This window comes from Plecotus auritus (genome assembly GCF_963455305.1).
Source record: "Plecotus auritus genome assembly, chromosome: 1".
In the NCBI taxonomy this organism is placed as follows: domain Eukaryota; kingdom Metazoa; phylum Chordata; class Mammalia; order Chiroptera; family Vespertilionidae; genus Plecotus; species Plecotus auritus.
The window spans coordinates 141,081,157-141,101,144 of NC_137770.1; the positions used below are offsets into that span (position 1 = coordinate 141,081,157).

General features: G+C 42.9%; 1 protein-coding gene across 1 annotated transcript in view; it reads left to right on the forward strand.

The window, feature by feature from the left end:
• Nucleotides 1-1,172: 1,172 nt before the first annotated feature.
• Nucleotides 1,173-19,988, forward strand: part of PRTFDC1 (phosphoribosyl transferase domain containing 1) — a 100,976-nt gene continuing 82,160 nt past the window's right edge. The window contains exons 1-3 of the mRNA XM_080688228.1: nt 1,173-1,309; nt 8,465-8,556; nt 15,788-15,971. Of these exons, the coding sequence (XP_080544354.1) occupies nt 8,468-8,556; nt 15,788-15,971 (273 nt within the window). The 5' untranslated portion in view covers nt 1,173-1,309; nt 8,465-8,467. The remainder of the gene's footprint in view (nt 1,310-8,464; nt 8,557-15,787; nt 15,972-19,988) is intronic.

The following is a 19,988-nucleotide window of genomic DNA, read 5'->3' on the forward strand; positions in this document are numbered from 1 at the left end:
GCTGATTGATAACAATTTGCCCTCAAACCAGGCAAAATCACCATTCCTCCCTCTGCCGTGTGCCAGAACCCCAAGATAAACAAAACTGTCTTTTAGAGAGGTGGGAGTCAGAAAGCTGTATTCAGCCCAGGGCTTCACACCCATAGCAGCGCGATAAAGGGCGGGGCAGGATAGCACAGACCGGAGAATGAATACATATATAACCGGGAAAGCAGGGCTTTTGAGAAATGAACAAAGACCCTGAACATTCGGGGAAGGCTGCGGTTAGGAGTTGAATCAACGAAGATTCCTAAGAGGATTTCTCACCTGAGGAGAGTGATTGCTTTAAACTGCAACTTGAAACAATCAAAATCTAACCCTATGTTTTTACAAAAAAAAAAAAAAAAAAAAAAGGCAAAGCAGATAATTTGTAAAAATCTCTTCCTTCTCCCCCCGTCTCTCCCCTCTCCCCCGCCCTTGCTGAATGATGTAAAGGAGAGGTCCTGTTTCAAAGTCCACACCTTAACCGCGGTGCGGTCCAAGGTACAAGTAATCGCGTGGCTCTTTCAAACTTCTGGCTTGGCGGTTCGAGGATGTAGAAAACATTTCCGGAGAGTTTCCTGCACAGCCCTACTTCGATTACGTCCTAGAGCGCAGGCTCCTTCGTGTATTTATTTGGGATAAAAAGCGCATAAAACTAGCAAGGACATTGTTAGCCCGGAGCTGGGACGACAGACTTAAGGACAAGGAACCACTTTCTCTTCCTGTAAAAATCGAGCCGCTGGCAGCCTCAGCCTCGATCTCCCGAGTCTCAGAGGGGCGCGGACCAGGCGGGGTCCCGGGCTCGCAGCCCCGCGGCGACAGCGGCAGCTGCATCCAGGGACCGCCCGGGGGCCTGCGCTCCACTGGAGCGAGTGCTGCTCCGCGGCTGCTCCCCGCGCCCCACCCCGCGCTCTGGGCTCCGCACCTCCGCCCCGCCGACTCGTCTAGGGAGGAGATCGGGGAGGGGGCGCCGAGGCAGAGACGCTGGAGCCCGGCCAGGCCGCGGGTCCGCGCGCGCGCTCCGTTCCGCCAGCTGTCCCGTGCCGGGGCGGGGCGACCCCAGCCCCCACCTCCAGCGCCCACCCTGACCCCTCCCAGACCTTCCGCGCACTTCCTCCCCGCTTTTCCCGGGAGAAACATGGCCGGGAGCAGTGAAGCGGCGCCAGACCACGGGCGAGGCGTAGTGGTAAAGGCAAACTCCCGATTGATTTCGGGGCCGAGTCGCGCGCTCCTCTCCCCTCCCTTCTTGGCACCCTCCTCTTAGATTCAAGGCTTGAAGTGCGTTCGGGTAAGCTCGGGCCACGGCTTTGTTCTTCTCTCGCGGCGGGGATCGCTTCCATCCCTAAACCCGGCCCTCCACTCCCGGCTCCGGCTCCGGCTCCGGCTCCGGCTCCGGCTCCGGCTCCGGCTCCGGCTCCGGCTCCGGCTCCGGCTCCCGGCGCGCAATCTGACCAAACACTCAACATCCCGTTACCCGGTGTTCTGTGTCTCCCCGCTGTCCCCCACCCCTGGTCCCGGCCCGGAATCCGCTACTCCAGCGGTAAGCCTGTGTCGCCCCAGGTCCCCACTCCTGCCAGCCGCCAGGAGTCACCCCTGGGAGCGGGGCGTCTGTGAAGACCACCGCCGGCCACCCTTGGGGGCCTCCTTCCTTTTGTGCTTCCTCCTGAGCTCTCCAGCCCGGCCCTCTCATTTTGTTTTCCAAAAGGATACTGAGGATTCTCCAGGGCAGCTAGGAGATAAAGTAGATCAGGTGAAGTTTGAGCTTTGCAACCTGCGCTGGGACTCTCGCTGTGGGGTCTCTGCCCAAGCTCCAGGCAAGCTAGTGCCTCTGGAGCTTCAGTTACCTCCTCTGCAAAAGAGAGCCCCAGTGAGTGATCTGGAGAGTTTCTATGTGGTACTGTGCCCTGAGAAGAGGACGTGGGATGATAGGTTCCCAGACCAGAGCTTCTGTATCCCTGACAATCCCTCCAGGAGTCAACCAGAGGGCACCCCTCTTGTCAGTGTCCTAAATCAAATGAGTTCTGCCCTGTGGCCACTGGCGTCCGCCCGCGCCTCCCATGGAGAATGATTTCTGTAGGAGGCGGTGTGAGGTTTAATGTAAAACGTGGTGAGGGTGGCCGGTGGAGCCAATGTACCACATTAAGATTCTTTTTTTTTAGGAGATCACCCTGTAATTCACAAATAATCGGTGATTATGAATGGATTGCGTGAGTGAGTGGGTTGGGGAAGGAAACACCTCACGGTCAAATAGAACTAACGATTCAGGTTGAAATGTGTTGCTCCGTTTTTAATTTAACAGGAGGGTCTTACCTCTTAAAAGAGTTGCAGTTCGTTTATTTAGGCATCCACATATGTTCACTGTCCTGCTGGGTTCCAGGTGGAGTTCTAGGCTAGGGATACAGGAGAGAACACGACCAAGCCCTGTCTTCATGGAGCTTACATTCTAGAGAAAGGACACAGGCAGGCAGTATGAAAGCAAATAAATAAAGGAGATAGTTTCAGTTAGTGCAATGAGAAGGAAAGAGGAGAACAAACAGATGGTGATTGGAGGAGGCTGGGGAGCGCTGTTTTTGCTCGGGTGGTCAGGGAGGCCTCTTTTCCCTTGGCATTTGAGCCACCAAATGAAGTGTAAGCAAGAGGCAGCCATGGGAAGACTCTGAAGCAGAGTACTCAAGACAGCACATAGCAAGTGCTAAGAAATCATTACATCCTGAGAAGAAATTTTACACCCAATTTATGTTTTTAAAAATGTCACTCTGGCCCGGGTGGTGTGGCTCCGTGGTTGAGCGTCAATCCATGAACCAAAAGGTTGTGGGTTCAATTCCTGGTCAGGGCACATGCTCCGTGGTTTTGGGCTCCATCTCCTTCTCCCTTCCTCTTTCTAAAAACAAACAAACAAAAAACACATAAAAATGTCACTGTGGAAGGAGACTTGACTTGGGGTGGTGAACACACAGTACAATATACAGATGATGTAGTATAAAATTATACACCTGAAATCTATACAATTTTATTAACCAATGTCACCCCAATAAATTCAGTGAAAATTGAATTTAAATAAAGCCACCCCAGTTGCCATGGAGAAGATGGTCAGGCCTGGGGTTGGGGTGAGTGAGATGAAAATATGAAGGAGAAATAAGTTCAGTTCTGGACAGATCAAGTCTGTAGTGACTGACCATAGGGCCTACAGAGCAGGATGCATTGTAAGCAATTTTAAATTCATATTTAGAATTCAGGAGAGTGATTGAATATATTTAAAAATCATCAGCAAGTAGAAAGAGATCTGATGCTTGGAGGTGGATAGGGATGCCCAGTGAAAATAGAGAAAATTTAAAAATTACTATTACGGGTAGAAACCTGTAAGAGGCAGAGTGTCCAGGAGAAGCCAGATCAAGAGACTAAGAATGAGGAGCAAAGTAGGAGAGAACAGTAAGGGAGGTAGGTGCCCAGGGAACAGAGTTTGGAGGGGAGGGGGCAAAGAGGTCATTAAGAGTGTCAGAAAGCCAGTAGGATTAAGATGGAAAAGTGCCCATTGTAAAACCATTAGTAAAAAAGCTATTCCATCCATAGAATGGTTAAATATAGCACTACTATTTAATAATAGATACTCTTAAAAGAGAACGAGGTAAATCTGTATGACTAATAGGAAAGGTAGGTTGTTAAACTCTAAAAAGCAATGATGGAATCGTGTAAACAGCCCCATCTATTTGTGTCAAAAGAAGCCCTCTCAAAAGCAAGGTAATTTTGTGGAAGATGTAGGGAGGCAGTGAGAGGGCCTGCCTTGGTTAGAAATAATCAATGTATAATAGAGACAGTTCCTGCATGTATGTCCTTTTCTCCAGTAGAATTCAGGATAATTAGATTAACCTAAATTGGCAGGAAAGGCAAACTCAGAATAAGTTCAAGGTGCTGATGTTGGTGTGTGGGATTCTTGGAAACAGAGCTGAGGGGTTAGACCCCCTTCCTCTTTGATGGTGGAGGGGTAGCCCTGAGCCTGAAGTTGGCAGCAGCCATGGTCACTGCCTGAAGGAGAGAGTGGGTCACAAAGTGAGGGACTTAGCAGCAGAGAAGAGCAGAGATTCACTTTTTATATGTGTTTCCAAACTATTTTTCTCCCTGGGGGAAACCACTTGAAAAATAAAACAAGAAACATTCTAAGCAAAAATATATATATTAATGACTTAGAAAGAAGGTTTCCAATATACTGTATCATTAAGTGAGAAAAAGAGATTTGGATTGAGTTCTGGGGTTTGATGTTGTATAAAATGGCTCAGTTAATGTGTTTGTCACTTCCCCAGCTTGTCCGTATTTTGCATCTTCAAACAGAGAAAGACTGTGCTGAATAAACTTAGAGCATATTATCTGTGATACTGAAGCTATTTAAAGACTTCTTGTCTTGATATTTTAAAAAGCAGATTAATAACATAATTATCTGCAGTTTCCACTCCCCCAGATTTTGGACTTAACTTACAATGCCATTTGCGTGCCATATCAAGGATAACAAAGTAGATCCTTTACCTCTAGTTGTCATTTATCTCAACAATGACAACTCACTATTCTATTGGAAATAGGGCCAGTTTGGATTATAGAATAGTTTTTGAAAAATACATTTCTTCTGCTTTTACATTTACAGCTTTAACTAGGGTAATGAGAGTTCAGCAAGTAGGTTTGCGGCACTTCTTTAAGTTAAAGAAGTTGTAAGCAAACTATTGATGTTTCAGTACATCTAAGCAGTTAATATTTATTACATAAGTACGATAGACTAGATATGGATATGAGTTTTATATCCATTGTCTGTCTTATTTACTCCTCACAGTAACCACGTGAGGCAGGCATTGACTCCACTTTCCAGATGAATACACTGGGACGCAGAGGTTAAAATGCCCAAGGTCTCATTGTCTCCAGGTGTATTGTACTTGTAAGTGTATGCTCTTAACCAGTACTCCATCTGCCTCTGAGCTACGGATTACCATTACAGTTTTTATCTATAAGTTGGTTTAATTTGTCATTTTCTTATTTGGGGAGGGGGTGTCATTTATTAAGCATTTATTATACATCAGGAAATGTACTAAGACCTCTAAGAACATTATCTTTTCTATGTCTTAATCCTCACAATTACCCTGTCTATAGGTTTTATGTGTCTTATTTACAGGAAAGGAAAACTGAATCTCAGAGAAGGTAGTAATTTCTCTAACATCACAGCTTGCAAATGCTAGAGCTGAGCTCTAGAACATGAAGTGGAGAATTGTCTCTGAAATTTAGAGAGGGCAGTAAAGGATTTGCATGATGGAAAGAATGGGTTCAGATGGCTGTTAGTTAATGATGTCATCACCTGGCTCTGGGAAGTAGAGTGGTTAGTATGTGTGGTCTGGAAGAGGAGCCAGAAAGAACTATTCACGTGGATGATCTCCCTGATGCTGGTCAGGGTTCCCATCTCTCTTGACCTTGGCCTGCTAGCGGGTCTTCTGAAAGCTGCTCATGTACAGCTGGTGGTTCAGGCTCTGCCCAGCCATGATGGTGTCAATGGTTACAGCAGGCCCGAGGAGTTCTCAGGGTTGGAAGGCAGAGTTGCTCTGTGAAAATTCAGTAGTGCACCCAGCCAGTTTGCAGGTAGAGGCAGAGCAAATGTGATACTCTTCGAATATACAGATGACATACACCGTTGGCTAGGAGTCTGCCCATGGTGGATATGAATCTTCAGAGCCTTGAACAGCAGTGCTCTTTATCACAAGGAGACAACTGAAGGTTGAGGCCCGAGTTCAGGTAGTATTGGGTAATCCGTAAATGGAGACTATGTCCTTCACTCATTTAACATTTTTTAGCAGCTGCCATATTCCACATCAGTGTCCTGGGCCCTGGGAAGTCAACCATTAATAAGACAAAGTCTCTACCAGAAGCTAATATTCCAGTGGGAGGAGACAAGACAAAACACACACACACACACACACACACACGTCACATCCAGTAGGAATACATGTTATGAAGGAAAGTAAAGCTGGGTAGGAAGCAGACAAGGATGAGTGGGTAGGAGGTGGCTGCTATTTTATTTGGGTGGTCAGGGAAGGCCTGTCTGTAGAGGTGACATCTGAATGGAGACTTGAAGGAAGTGAAGGAAAAGCCATGTGGATATCTGGGGGAAGAAAAGAAAATGTCAAGTGCAAGACCCTTGAGGCGGAAACATGCTTGGCACATTCAGGGATCAGCAAGGAGGACAGTGCCTAAAGCAGTGAGGGAGGAAGAGAGGGCTTGAAGACAAGTCAGAGAGGGAAGCCATGGTGAGGACTCTGCATTGTACTCAGAGAAATGGGAAGCCTTTGAAAACAACCGCAGAAGACTGCTATGACATCATGTACATTTTTAAAGGAGCACTCCAGCTGCCATGTGGGTGGGAGTATGCGTGACAAGGTGGACGCAGAGAGGTGAGTTTGGCAGCTATGGCAATAATCCCAGGAGACATAATGGTGACACAGACAGAGGGGTAGTCCTGGTTACATTTTGAAGGAATCAATGATAAGATTGATAACTGGGTTGTATGAAGGGGATGTAAGAATGAAATTGACAACAATTCTGAGGTTTTTATCTGAGCAACTGGAAAAAGGAGTTGTCCTTTCCAGAGAGAGAAGGATAAATTTGGGGGGAACTATTACAAGTTTGGTATGGGAGCAGGTGGAGGCTGGACCATAAGTTGCCCTTCCAAAACCTGAGCAAAAGGGAATTGGTTTTAAGTCCGGAGTGAGGAGGAGAATGAAAAGCAGGAGGATGTCCCAGTATTAAATGAGGCTCAAGTGGGTTCTAAAACAGCAAAATCCAAACCAGGTGCTGGAAGGAACAGCAGTTTTCTCAAGGAGACTGAAAGGGCTCCTCTAGACAGTGGTCGGCAAACTCATTAGTCAACAGAGCCAAATATCAACAGTACAACGATTGAAATTTCTTTTAAGAGCCACTTTTTTAAACTTAAACTTCTTCTAACGCCACTTCTTCAAAATAAACTCTCCCAGGCCATGGTATTTTGTGGAAGAGCCACACTCAAGGGGCCAAAGAGCCGCATGTGGCTCGCGAGCCGCAGTTTGCCGACCACTGCTCTAGGAGAACAGATAGCTGTGAGGGGTACCGGGAGTTTGAGAAAGAAGATCAGAGGACGGGAGCAGGCATCAAGGCTTCCAGAAAGAAGGGGGTACTGACCCAAGCTTCCCCGGGAAGCTGAGCTTGGAATACAGAGACAGAGAAGAAAGACCGGGTGAAGATGTAGATGCAAGACAGACAGCTGAACAGAAGAACACAGAGCTGGGAAGGAAAACAACTCGACTGAAGACCAACCTGAGGACAGGAAGGAGATAGTTTAGGGAACTGGGCTGGAAAATTCGGAAAGGTCTGCATTATGAAAGGCCTGGAAAGCTTAAAGCTGGACAGAGAAGTCTGATGGAAGTGGGTGGGAGGAATTAGAGAACCAGAACCGGCAATGCAACCATAGTACAGTTTGAATGCATCCCAACTTTTGTGTTGCATCCTTTCCTAAAGATCTGAGAGTAAAAGTACACCTTCACCTTCATTTTCTCTCTCACCTCTTTATTGTTTTAACCATAAAACTTGCACATCCCATCCTAAGCAAGAGGAAGACTTGCTTGCAGTCTTCCCAGTGCCTGAATGGGCCAGTTTTCTGGAGCAACTGTTTCCCAATAAGACTGACTTTAGTTTCCACCATAGTACGTCCTGTAGAAATCTTTACAAGAAGAATTAGATGACTCAGAAGTTTGGGTCTACACCAGGGGTGGGCAAACTTTTTGACTCGAGGGCCACAATGGGTTCTTAAACTGGACTGGAGGGCCGGAACAAAAGCATGGATGGAGTGTTTGTGTGAACTAATATAAATTCAAAGTAAAGGAGCGGAGGGGAGAGCAAGAGAACCCTCCGCTCTTTCGGCTCTGCGGGCCAGATAGAACAGCCGAACGGGCCGGATCCGGCCCGTGGGCCGTAGTTTGCCCACGGCTGGTCTACACTAATCCCCGGAGACATGTATTTTTAATAGCTAATCTTTCTCAGGCAAATGAGGCTTATACAATGCATGGAAATGTAATAGTATATATAATACTATAGTAATATATGATATAGTGTATATATTAATATGATTACAAATATAATGTTATAGATACACATGCTATAGTCATATTGATATTTATAATTAAGGCATAAATTAAGGTATTTTATACGTGTACTCTGCGTACTTCAGTACTAGGTCTTTTATCAAGTTGAGTGAAACATTACCTTGTCTCATTGAACTTTTCATAGGTTCACAGAATATAATTTAATGCCATATTGATCATAGGACTACTTTCTGTTTTTGGTATTACTTTGTTTTTCAAATGACACTTTTTTGCTTATTTATGGTTTTAAAATAAATTTCCAATGAAAAAAAATGCCATAACCAAAATCATTTGATTTGCAGATTATGGATGATTGGCCAGGGTATGACTTGAATTTATTTACATACTCACAGCACTATTATGGAGATTTGGAACATGGCATCATTGTAGACCGGTGAGTATTACTTCCTGTGTCGGGCTTAGCCCTGTGCTGGGTGGGCTGTCTCTTGAGTGAATCATGCATACAATTTAAGACCCTGTTTCTGGATCTCTTTTATGCAGTGATAGACAGCACTTTTCAGGGCAGAGAATTTGAAATATAAACAATCTGTGCTTTACCTGAACAGTTTACCTGGACATTTGTTCAGAGGAAATACTACCCATACATAAAGTATCTATACTAATAAAAGGGTAATATGCAAATTGGTCATGACACCCTCACAGTAACGCCCAAACCGCAGGCTGTGTGGGGTGACCAGGCCATCAGGGGGGAGCAGTTAGGGGTGACCAGGCCAGCAGGGGGGCAATTGGGGGAGACCAGGCTGGCGGGGGGGGGCAGTTGGGGGCAACCAGGCCGGCAGGAGGGGGGGCAGTTGGAGGTGACCAGGATGGCAGGGGGACAGTGAGGGGTGATCAGGCAGGCAGGCAGGTGAGCGGTTAGGAGTTAGCGGTCCCAGATTGTAAGAGGGATGTCCCCGGGATTGGGCCTAAACTGGCAGTTGGACATCCCCCAACGGGTCTTAGATTGGAGAGGGTGCAGGGTGGGTACCCCTCCCATGCACGAATTTTGTGCACTGGGCCTCTAGTTACATTATAAGTAACAGTCTCAAGATAACAATGTCCTAGACCAGTGGTTGGCAAATTCATTAGTCAACAGAGCCAAATATCAGCAGTACAACGATTGAAATTTCTTTTGAGAGCCACATTTTTTAAACTTAAACTTCTTCTAACACCACTTCTTCAAAATAGACTCGCCCAGGCCATGGTATTTTATGGAAGAGCCACACTCAAGGGGCCAAAGAGCCGCATGTGGCTCGTGAGCCGCAGTTTGCCGACCACGGTCCTAGACAAACTGATGAAAATGGAACTTGGGAAAGCATTGCTTCTCACCCAGATACCCTTGCCTCACATTTATTAGGCTCTCGAGTTAACCAGGGAGAGTTAAGAGGTGATCTTTGCCTTCATAGGACATGCCCCTAAAGCCCTGGCTTTTCCTGAGAACTTGTATTTATTTTGGAGAAAATAATGTATCAGAGGTCAACCAGTCTGTGCACAATTTTATTTTTCAGCCCGTGGTAATGTTTTCGGAATAGGTATATTTGCAGCTTAAAAAGATCTGCACAGAATTCTCTCTGGAATACTATTTCTAGTTCTTTCTTATTTGTCTACATAGATATCCTCTGACTCCTTCCTAGCTGACTGGCTTTCCTAAAGTCAACATTTTCTCTCTGTTCTAAGCCCCTAAGTCACCCCTGGTTGGCCCTTGGCTTCAGAGAGACCCCTACAGTTCAGCCCACCACAAATGCCAGGATTTATGTATTGCCAGGCCCCTTTCACAAAGTGGTCTTCATGCCCAGACTGTTACATCTCCATGTACCTCTGATTTCTAAATTCATAAGCCTTCACATTTATATGGAGAGCAAGCTTCGTGGATTTACAGTGCATTCCCAGGAATCACAGATTCTTCCCAGACCCAGAAATCAGGGTGGGGAGGCACAGGGAAGGAGGAGCAAATGGAGGCTTTGGGCTCCCACTCTACCTCTTCTTAAACCATAAACTTAAACTTCTGCCCCCTCCTTTTTCATGTGTCATATTCTTCTGAGTTAAAATTTAACTTTATGAAATAGGTCCTTGGCCAAAGGAACGTTTGCAATAGTCTAGGTCTGTGGTCGGCAAACTGAGGCTCGCAAGCCACATGCGGCTCTTTGGCCCCTTGAGTGTGGCTCTCTTCCACAAAATACCACGGCCTGGGCAAGTCTATTTTGAAGAAGTGGCGTTAGAAGAAGTTTAAGTTTAAAAAATTTGGCTCTCCAAAAATATTTCAATCATTGCACTGTTGATATTTGGCTCTTTTGACTAATGAGTTTGCCGACCACTGGTCAAGGTGATAACTATTACCAGGATGTTATCTCTCTATCAACTTCTGTCTATAAGGAAACATCATTCTTTCACTCAAATTCTAAAGTTTTCCATTGGATAAGACTTGGATATTGTGTGTTTTCTCTCAAACTATAGCATATTATTTAAAAAAGGTCTAGTTTGGGGTTTCTCATGCCTAATATAGCTTTCTATGAAATTCAAGTTCTGATCTTCAGAAGGAAAAAAAGGTTTTGTGATCAAATAAACTTGGGAAATTTGCATCTCCCAAATTGCTAAATCTCCCTTTGACAATTTATATTTAAACTAGAGCCCCAGTGCACGAAATTTGTGCACTGGGGGGTGTCCCTCAGCCCAGCCTGCACCCTCTCCAATATGGGATCCCTCTCATAATCCGGAACTGCTGGTTCCCAACCGCTCTCATGCCTACCAGCCTGATCACCCCCTAACTACTCCCCTGCCAGCCTGAACAATGCCTAACTTCTCCCCTGCCAGCCCGATTGCCCCCAACTGCCCTCCCCTGCCGGCCTGGTCACCCCTTACTGCCCTCCCCTGCTGGCCTGATCACCCACAACTACCCTGCCATGCTCACCATCTTGTGGTGGCCATCTTTGACCACATGGGGGCGGCCATCTTGTGCGAGGGTATAAAGGTCAATTTGCATATTACCTCTTTATTATATAGGATATATGGAAATTATGGGCGGGGGGTAGAACCTCCTTGACTTTAACAATTAAACCAACTTTTGTTGTACTGTGGGCATCTTTATAGTTGGTCACCTCTTAATAAATCTCAGAAGAATTTGGTTGGAAATCCCGTGGTTTAAACAAATTCCTACTTTTATAACCTGAATTTTATGACTTAAATTAATTGCAACCTGATCTAGTACATGATTGAGCCCTGGTAAGGTTATCCAAAGCCATATCCCTGTACAGGAGAATCACCCAGTGAATTTTTAAAAATGTATATTTTTAAGCTTTATGTCCAGAAATTCTGGTTCACAGGTCTGGGGTGGGGCCCAAGATTGCCCATCCCCACCTTTAAAATGAATTAATTAAGATATAATTTACATACCACAGAATTTACCCACTGTGGGTAAATGATTTAATGATTTTTTAAAGCGAATTTTTAGCATTGGGCAACCATCACTAGCATCATTTTACAGTATTTTTATTTTTTTTTCAATATATTTTTATTGATTTCAGAGAGGAAGGGAAAGGAAGAGAGATAAGAGCATCAATGAGAGAGAATCATTTATCGGCTGCCTCCTGCACACCCCCTACTGGATATCAAGCCCACAATGTGGGCATGTGCCCTTGACCGGAATCAAACCCAGGACCCCTCAATCTGCAGGCCGATGCTCTACCCACTGAGCTAAACTGGCTAGGGCAATATTTCTATTATTTCAAAAAGTTTGTTTGCTCAATCTCTGCTCCTACCCTCAGCATTAGACAATCACCTAATCTGATTTCTTTCTCTCTGTATATTTGTCTTGTCTGGGCATTTCTTATAAATTAAACTATACAATATTTAATTTTGTTTCACCAGTTGATAGACATTTGGATTTCTAATTTTTTGCTATTATGAATAATGCTTCTATGAACATTCTTTGTGTGGAAATATCTTGTCATTGCTCTTGGATGGATTCCTTGGAGTAGAATTCTGAGTTTTATGGTAAATTTGAGAAACTGCCAATTATTTTCCAAATTGGATGTACCATTTTACATTTCTACCAGCAATGATGAGTTTTCCAGTTTCTCCACACACTTGCCAACATTTAGTATTGTCAGTTGTTTTAATTATAGCCAGTCTAGTGGATATATAAGGGTATCTCACTGTGGTTTTAATTTGCATTTTCCTAATGATTAGTGTGCTTGTTAGCTATTACATGTCTTCTTTGGAAAAATGTCAAAGTCTTTTGCCAACTTTTAACTTGGGTTGTTTGTCATCTTATTGAGTTAGTTGTAAAGTTCCTTATATTTTCTAGATATATTTATCAGATACTAGGAGCCCAGTGCACACATTCGTGCACCTTGAAAGGAACTGTGGGCCTCAAGGCTGCAGGGGCGGGTCATGGCCCATCCTCTGTGCCCCCACGCGGCCCCTCCTGCTGCGGCCCCCAGTCCCCTGTCTGCCGACAGCCCCACTCCCACGCGCTGACGGCACCGGCCCCACTCACACCCACTGACAGCGCGGAGCAATTGGAGCCGGCACCAGCAACGGGTACAAGTGGCAGCTGCTGCTCCAATCGCCCCTCCGGAGCAGGGGGAGGTGGAGAAGCCCTCAGGGGTGATCTGGACTGGCGGCAGCACTGCTCACACCCAATGATGGCGCTGAGTGATCGGGACCGGCACCGGGAGCCGGCAGTGGGTACTAGTGCCTGGCAGGACAGCGGTGAGCGGGAGCAAAGAATTTTCAGTAACCACCAGAGAGACTCGCCCCCATGACAGCCTTGGTCTGGTGCCCCCGCCGTGGCTGACACCCACCATGTTCCGCATGTGCCCCCGGTGGTCAGCGCACATCATAGCAACCGGTTGTTTGGTTGTTCAGTTGTTCGGTTGTTTCCCCGTTCGGTTTATTTGCATATTAGGGTTTTATATATATAGATATGATTTGCAAGTACTTTCCCTCAGTTTGTGGCTTGTCTTTTCATTTTCTTATTGACATCTTTTGAGAAGAAAGTTAGATGGAGAATTCTATAAATGTCAATTAGACCCAGTTGGTTTATGGTATTGTTCAGTTCAGCTATATCCATACTTGTTTTGTGCTTGCTGGATCTGTCGGTTACTGAGAGAGGGGTTTTTAAAGTCTCCAACTGCAATAGTGCTTCACCTATTTCTCCTTGCAGTTCTCTCAGTGTCTTAATACTGCTGTTATGATTGTTATGTCTTCTTGGAGAATTGACCTCTCTATTGTGTAATGCTCCTCTTTATTCCTGATCATTTCCTTGCTCTGAAGTCTGCTTTGCCTGAAATTAATATAACAACTCCAGCTTCCTTTTGATTAATGTTAGCATGGTATGTCTTTATCCTTTTAGTCTGTCTGTGTCTTTATGTTTTAAGTGTGTTTCTTGCAGATAACATATATTAGTGCTCGGCTTTTTATCCACTCTAACAGTCTTTGCTTTTTAATTGTTGTATATAGACCACTGACAATTAAAGTGATTATTGTTATAGTTTAATATTGATCATATATTCATATATATAACTATTTCCTATTTATTGCTTGTTCTTCTTCTCTCCCCCCCCCCCTTTTTTTTGGTCTTTCACTCTGTGAAATATATGTCCCCCACACTTTGGTCTTTGATGATGGGCAGTTCATTTTTCTTGTTTTTAAGTCTCATTTACTAGGGTTCACCCCTCTGTCTGAATAGCTTAGCCTTCAGCCTTAAATTAGTTAGCAATTGTACATAAACAGCTTGAGCCAGTAAGGCTTCCACTCTCTGCTGATGAATGTGTGTAGGGGTTGGCAAACACATTCAGATTTCCAGCCTTTTTCAAGTCTTCTTGCCTTTTACATTCCCCTGGGCTTCCTTAGGTTTCCTCTGAACATGCTTACAGGCTCCATCATCCTGGGACGTGTGGGAAGCTTAGGCCCACTCTAGACTCTGCTGTGCATACACATAGCTCTGGTCAGTTTGGGATATGCCAAGAGTTTATTGTGTAGCTCTCTCCTACAACTTCAATCTCATGGAATTCCCTATCAAATCCCAAACTGGTCTAATCAGTTAGTTGCTCAAACAGGACTGTAAATACTGGAAAATGGAGTCATTGGTCCTCCCTGTTCACATGTCAGGTAAGCTCCCTCTGTCAGTGCCCCACCCTGGTTGAACTACCTGGCTGAGCAGCAGAGTTGATGGGGAGCTAGGGAACACAATGGGGGCATTCTTGGGCAAGAATCCATAGACTTGCTCTGTTTCTACCCAGTGTTCAATGTTTTCATGAATAAATAATTCTCAGTTTGTTGTATGCCTTTGGTTGATTTCCAGAGTGAAGTGGTTGTACCAGCTTTATAGTTGCTGTTTGTGGAAAGGATATGTTGACCTCCTCATTCCATCATGCTGGAAACAAATGTCCTTTTTTAGAATATCTGGCATGCTGATGTACATTTTTTGGTTACCATATTTTGAACCTGAAACCATGGCTGACATCATATATATATATATCTGGGTGTGTGTACACACACTATATAAAACATTTATAATGGGGTAAAAAAAGATGACAGGATTAAGAAGTAAAAATTGCCAGTTATAAGAACAGTCACCGAGATATAAAAGACAACATTGGGAACATAGTCAATAATATTGTAATAACATATGTATGATGTCAGATGGATACTAGACTTATGGGGGTGATCACCTTGTAAGTTATATAAATGTCTAATCACTATGTTGTATATCTGAAAGTAATACAATATTGTATGTCAACTGTAATTTTAAAATTTTTTAATTAAAAGAATTTTTAAAAATAAAAGAGGGATAAAAATGTATATAATATATAAAATATATTATGTAATTATATATTTCAATCATTCATAATATAATGTTTTATATACATTCAGATCATTCAGCTTATTTGTTTTAAAACTAATTCTATTTGAGGTGTCAGTAGAGATGTACCTTAGATCCTGCCTCTATTCAAGGTTTTAATGTTGTATGGGTGCATGAACAATGGACTTCTAGACATGAAACAATTAGAAAAAAATACAATGAAAGTTCCAAATTAGTTATTGGGTACCAACCCAAGGTTGCATCATTGCATAAGTCCACGAGGCGTCATTCACATTGCATTCCATGGAAATGGTGCCTACTGGAATTGTACTCCGGGGCACCTTTCACATAGGTAATGTGTTATCTTTGTGAAATATAAGGCAAATGTTATTCTTTTGGTAGTTACTAAGGGTTTTTTCCTCCTGTCTCCTCTAATGTTGCAAGATGGGTGAGTCATTCTCCATTTCCTTTCTCCATGCCATAAAGTGAGCATGCTATCAGCAAATGCCATCACAGCCTCTGTGGTGATAAAATAACAACATCTATGACCTTTGACTTTATAGCTTACACCTTAATCATTTTTGTGACACAGAGGAGTAACAATGTGCTATTGATGGTGTAATTATCAGAAATATGTTTTGAACACTCTCTTTGTCAAACTTGAACAAAGCTGCTTTATCTGCAGGCTTCTGTCTCCCAAGCTCTTCTCCACATTTTCCTGCGTAATCTAATATGTATAGTACATCATGCATTTTTCTAAAAGGAACAAAAATATTCAGAAATAGTTATGATTTACATATCTTTTCATTCCTTCTTTCAGAATTGAGCGGCTGGCTAAGGATATTATTGAAGATGTAGGATGCTGTGACCTTATGATCCTGTGTGTGCTTAAAGGAGGTTACAATTTTTGTGCGGATCTTATAGAGCACCTTAAGAACATCAGTCAAAGTTCAGATAGATACGTCTCTACGAAGGTTGATTTCATCAGACTAAAAAGTTACAGGGTAAGTTATTTGTTCTATTTTCATTATATGACCTTTCGAATGAACAACTTTATAGAATAAAAGAACTAATAATGTTATGAAAATTAAGATTGTAATTCTTTTAAATTTGCAAGATACTGTAACCTGTAATTCAAATAGTATTCTTTAGGGTGGGGTGGGACTCCTGCTATCTATTTTAACCTATATGGAAAAATGCTTCAGGAATGATTCATGTTTCTTTTGTGGTTATAAAGTTGAGTGGTTATTTCCTGGTGTCCAGCTTAACAAGTGAGTGTGTTAAGAATAAGTGTTAAGAAAGTCCAGTGAACTCTGCCTTGGTTGTTACTGTTGGCCCTGGAGACTTGTGTGAGAGTGTTCAGCCCAGAGAGGAGTGTTAATACTTGAATGATTGCAGTCATGGCCTTGATGGAGAGAAGCGAAGGCTGTGGGATCAGTGAGTTACTATGTACAATGAGACAAGACCAGGGGGCCCCTTCACTAGCCTATGCTGGGCTCTCTTGGCCACCACTGAACAGAATTGAGGGATTATTCTCCGGAGATGCCATCCCCTTAGCCTTCACCTCTTCTCTCTATGATGCTACCTTTTGTGATGCTTTTCCACTCAATGCAGGTCATTAAAACTGCCTTACTATTGGGTGAAGAACTATTGGAGTCACAACCATGAGAGTATTCACATTGATTAAACTAGCTTGCACATTTTAATTCACTCTTTGAATTGGTTTTCTACTGCTATATGACAAAATCACCATGAGCCTAGTGGCTTAAAGCAACATTTATCATGTTGTTATTAGAAGTCAGGGCATTGGTTCTCTGCTCAGTCTTCCCAAAGGAAATTAGGTGTTATTCGGGGCTTTGATCTGATCTGAGGTTTGGGGTCCTTTTCCAAGATCACTGGTTTTTGGCATAATTCAGATCCTGTTTCCCCCTGACTCTTAGCTAGAGACCTCTCAGCTTCCAGAGGTCTTTACCTCTCCAAAAGCCGTGCACCGCACTGCATGAGACTCTCCTTTAAAGGGTAATCTTATTAGGGCAGGTTCACCAGGATAAACTTCCTTTTGATGAACTCAAAGTCAATTGACTAGTCCCCTAATCATGGGAGTGAACTTCCATGATATTTACAAGTCTCACCCACACTCAAGTGGAAGAGATTATATTGGGTGTGTACCGCAGGGGACCCGAATGGGGTGTGTGCATTTTAGAGTTCTGCCTACCACTCTCTGTGTCTCAGTTGCCTCAGCTATAGAGCAGCTGGAAAATTATTTCTATTTCTTAAGATACTCTGTATTTTCTTGATGACTTCTCAGGCCAGGATGAAGCTGTCTTTTGCACGCAACTTAACCCTAATTTATTAGTGTCATCTTTTTTGAAAACCTTTTCTCTCTTTGGGTTCCTTCCATCCTGAATTAAGTAGTTGTGCTTCTTTCTTATATATTTTTTTCTCATTTACTTGGCTCTGATCCTTATTATATCTTTTTCCAAGCGAACAGCTTTCTAAAAATCTTCTTAAAAATTAAAGTCGGGCTTATTGAGGTATAATTTTCATGCAAGAAAAGTCATCTCTTTTAACTTATAGTTCTGAGTTTTGTTTCGTTTTGTTTTTTAAATTCTTTATTGTTGAAAGTATCACTTATGTCTCTTTTCCCCCATCGACCTCTCCCAGTTTGACAATAGCATGGGATCATGTAAATTACCACAATCAAGATATAGAATAGTTTCTCACCACACAAAAAAATATACCCTTGTGTTCTTTGAAGTCAACCCCTTCCCTAACTCCCAGGCCCTGGCAACCACTGATATGTTTTCTGTCCCTAGAGTTTTGCTCTTTCCAGAATGTCATATAATGTAATTATATGCCATGTAGCCTTAGAAAATCTAAATCTTGGCAGAAGTCATTTGAGATTCATTCATAGTTACCTGTACCGGTAGTTCACTTCTTATTGTCAAGTGGGATTTTATTATACAGATACTAGAGGCCCAGTGCACAAAAATCCTTCCTGCACCCTCTTGCAGTCTGGGAGCCCTGACATCAGTTGGACATCCTTAGCACTGCTGTGGAGGTGGGAGAGGCTCTCACCACTGCTGCTGTGCTCTCCAGCCATGAGCCCTGCTTTTGGTTGAGCAGCACTCCCCCTGTGGGAGCACTCCTGCATTGAGCGTCTGCCCCCTGGTGGTCAGTGTGCGTCATAGTGACCGGCCGTTCCGCAATTCAGTCGATTTGCATATTATCCTTTTATGATATAGGACTAGAGGCCTGTTGCAGGAAGATTCCTGCAATAGGGCTTCCTGTGGCAGTCTGCTTCCCTCCCTTCTCCCCCGCCCCGCCTGCTTCCCTCCCTTCTCCCCTGCCCCGCCTGCTTCCCTCCCTTCTCCGCAGCCCCACTTGCTTGCTTCTCCTCACCTTCGCTCGCTCCCTTCTGCAACGCTTGGCTTCCTTCTACACTGTCTTCACTCTTCAGTCTACTCCTGGATATGCAAATTAACCACCATCTTGGTTGGGTTAATTTGCGTACTCGCTCCTGATTGGCTGGTGGGCGTGGCTTGTGGGTGTAGTGGAGGTATGGTCAATTTGCATATTACTCTTTTATTAGATAGGATACCATAGCTTTTAAATCCAGTCATCAGCTAAAGTATATTTAGTTTATTTTCTTTTCAGGATCATTATGAATAAAGCAGCTATAAATATTCACACACAGGTTTTTGTGTGCACTTATGTCTTAGATTCTCTTGAGATTGCTAGGTCATACAGTTAGTGTATAAATAAATTGCCAAACGCTTTTCAGAGATTGAATAATTTTGTATTCCCACCTGCAGTATATGAGATTTCCAGTTCTTCCACATTTCAGCAGCACTTGGTATGGCCAGTTTTTCTTTATTTTCTTTTATCTTACCCATTCCAATATGTGATGGTTCCTCATATGACTTCACATGGTGATTTACATGACCTCATACGATATGTGGTGATTTATATAACCTCATCCTATTTGCCTATTTGATATTCATATAGCTCCTTTAATGAAGTGTTTATTCAAATATCTTGCTCATTTTAAAATTTGGGTTTCTTTCTTATTGTTGAATTTTGACATATATATATATATATATATATATATATATATATATATATATATATATCCACAGATCCTTTATTAGATAAAGGAATATAATTTTAAATTATTTTGAATAATTTTTCCAGGCAGTGGATGGATTTTTAATTTTTCTAACAGGGCTTTTTATTCAAAGATCATACTTTAAACTTTTTTATAAACTCCAGTTACCAGTTATCGATTTTTTCTCTTGTGGATCATGCTTTTTTGTACCTAAGTAACTTTTGCCTAATTCAAAGATGTTCTCTGTTGTCTTTGAGAAGCTTCATACTCTTAGATTTAAAACTATGTGTATGGTTCATATTGTGTTAATTAGTATGATACAGGTCAAAGTTCTTATTTATTTTTTTACAAGTGAATATCCAGTTATTCCAGAATCATTTGACAATCAATTGACTGTATATATGTAAGTCTATTTCTGACCAATCTATCCAGTTCCATTCATATATGTGCTTATCCTAGATTACTGTAGCTGTATAATATGTCTGAAAATCAGGTAGCATATATCCTCCCAACCTTATTCTTTCTCATAACTGTTTTAGTTATTCTGCTTCTTTGCTTTTTCTATGTAAAATTTCAAATCATGTTGTTCATTTCTACAAAATAACCTGTATTTGGACCTATAGATTAATTTGGAGAGAATTAAAATCTTAACACTATTTAGTTTTCCAATCCATGGACAGGGTATATTTTCTAACTTATTAAAGTCTTATTTAATATCAGTTGTTTTTTAGTTTTCCAGACTCAGATCTCAGACATATTTCTTTCTTTTTTTTTTTTTAAATATATTTTATTGATATTTCCCAGAGAGGAAGGGAGAGGGACAGAGAGCCAGAAACATCGATGAGAGAGAAACATCGATCAGCTGCCTCCTGCACACCCTCCACTGAGGATGTGCCCGCAACCAAGGTACATG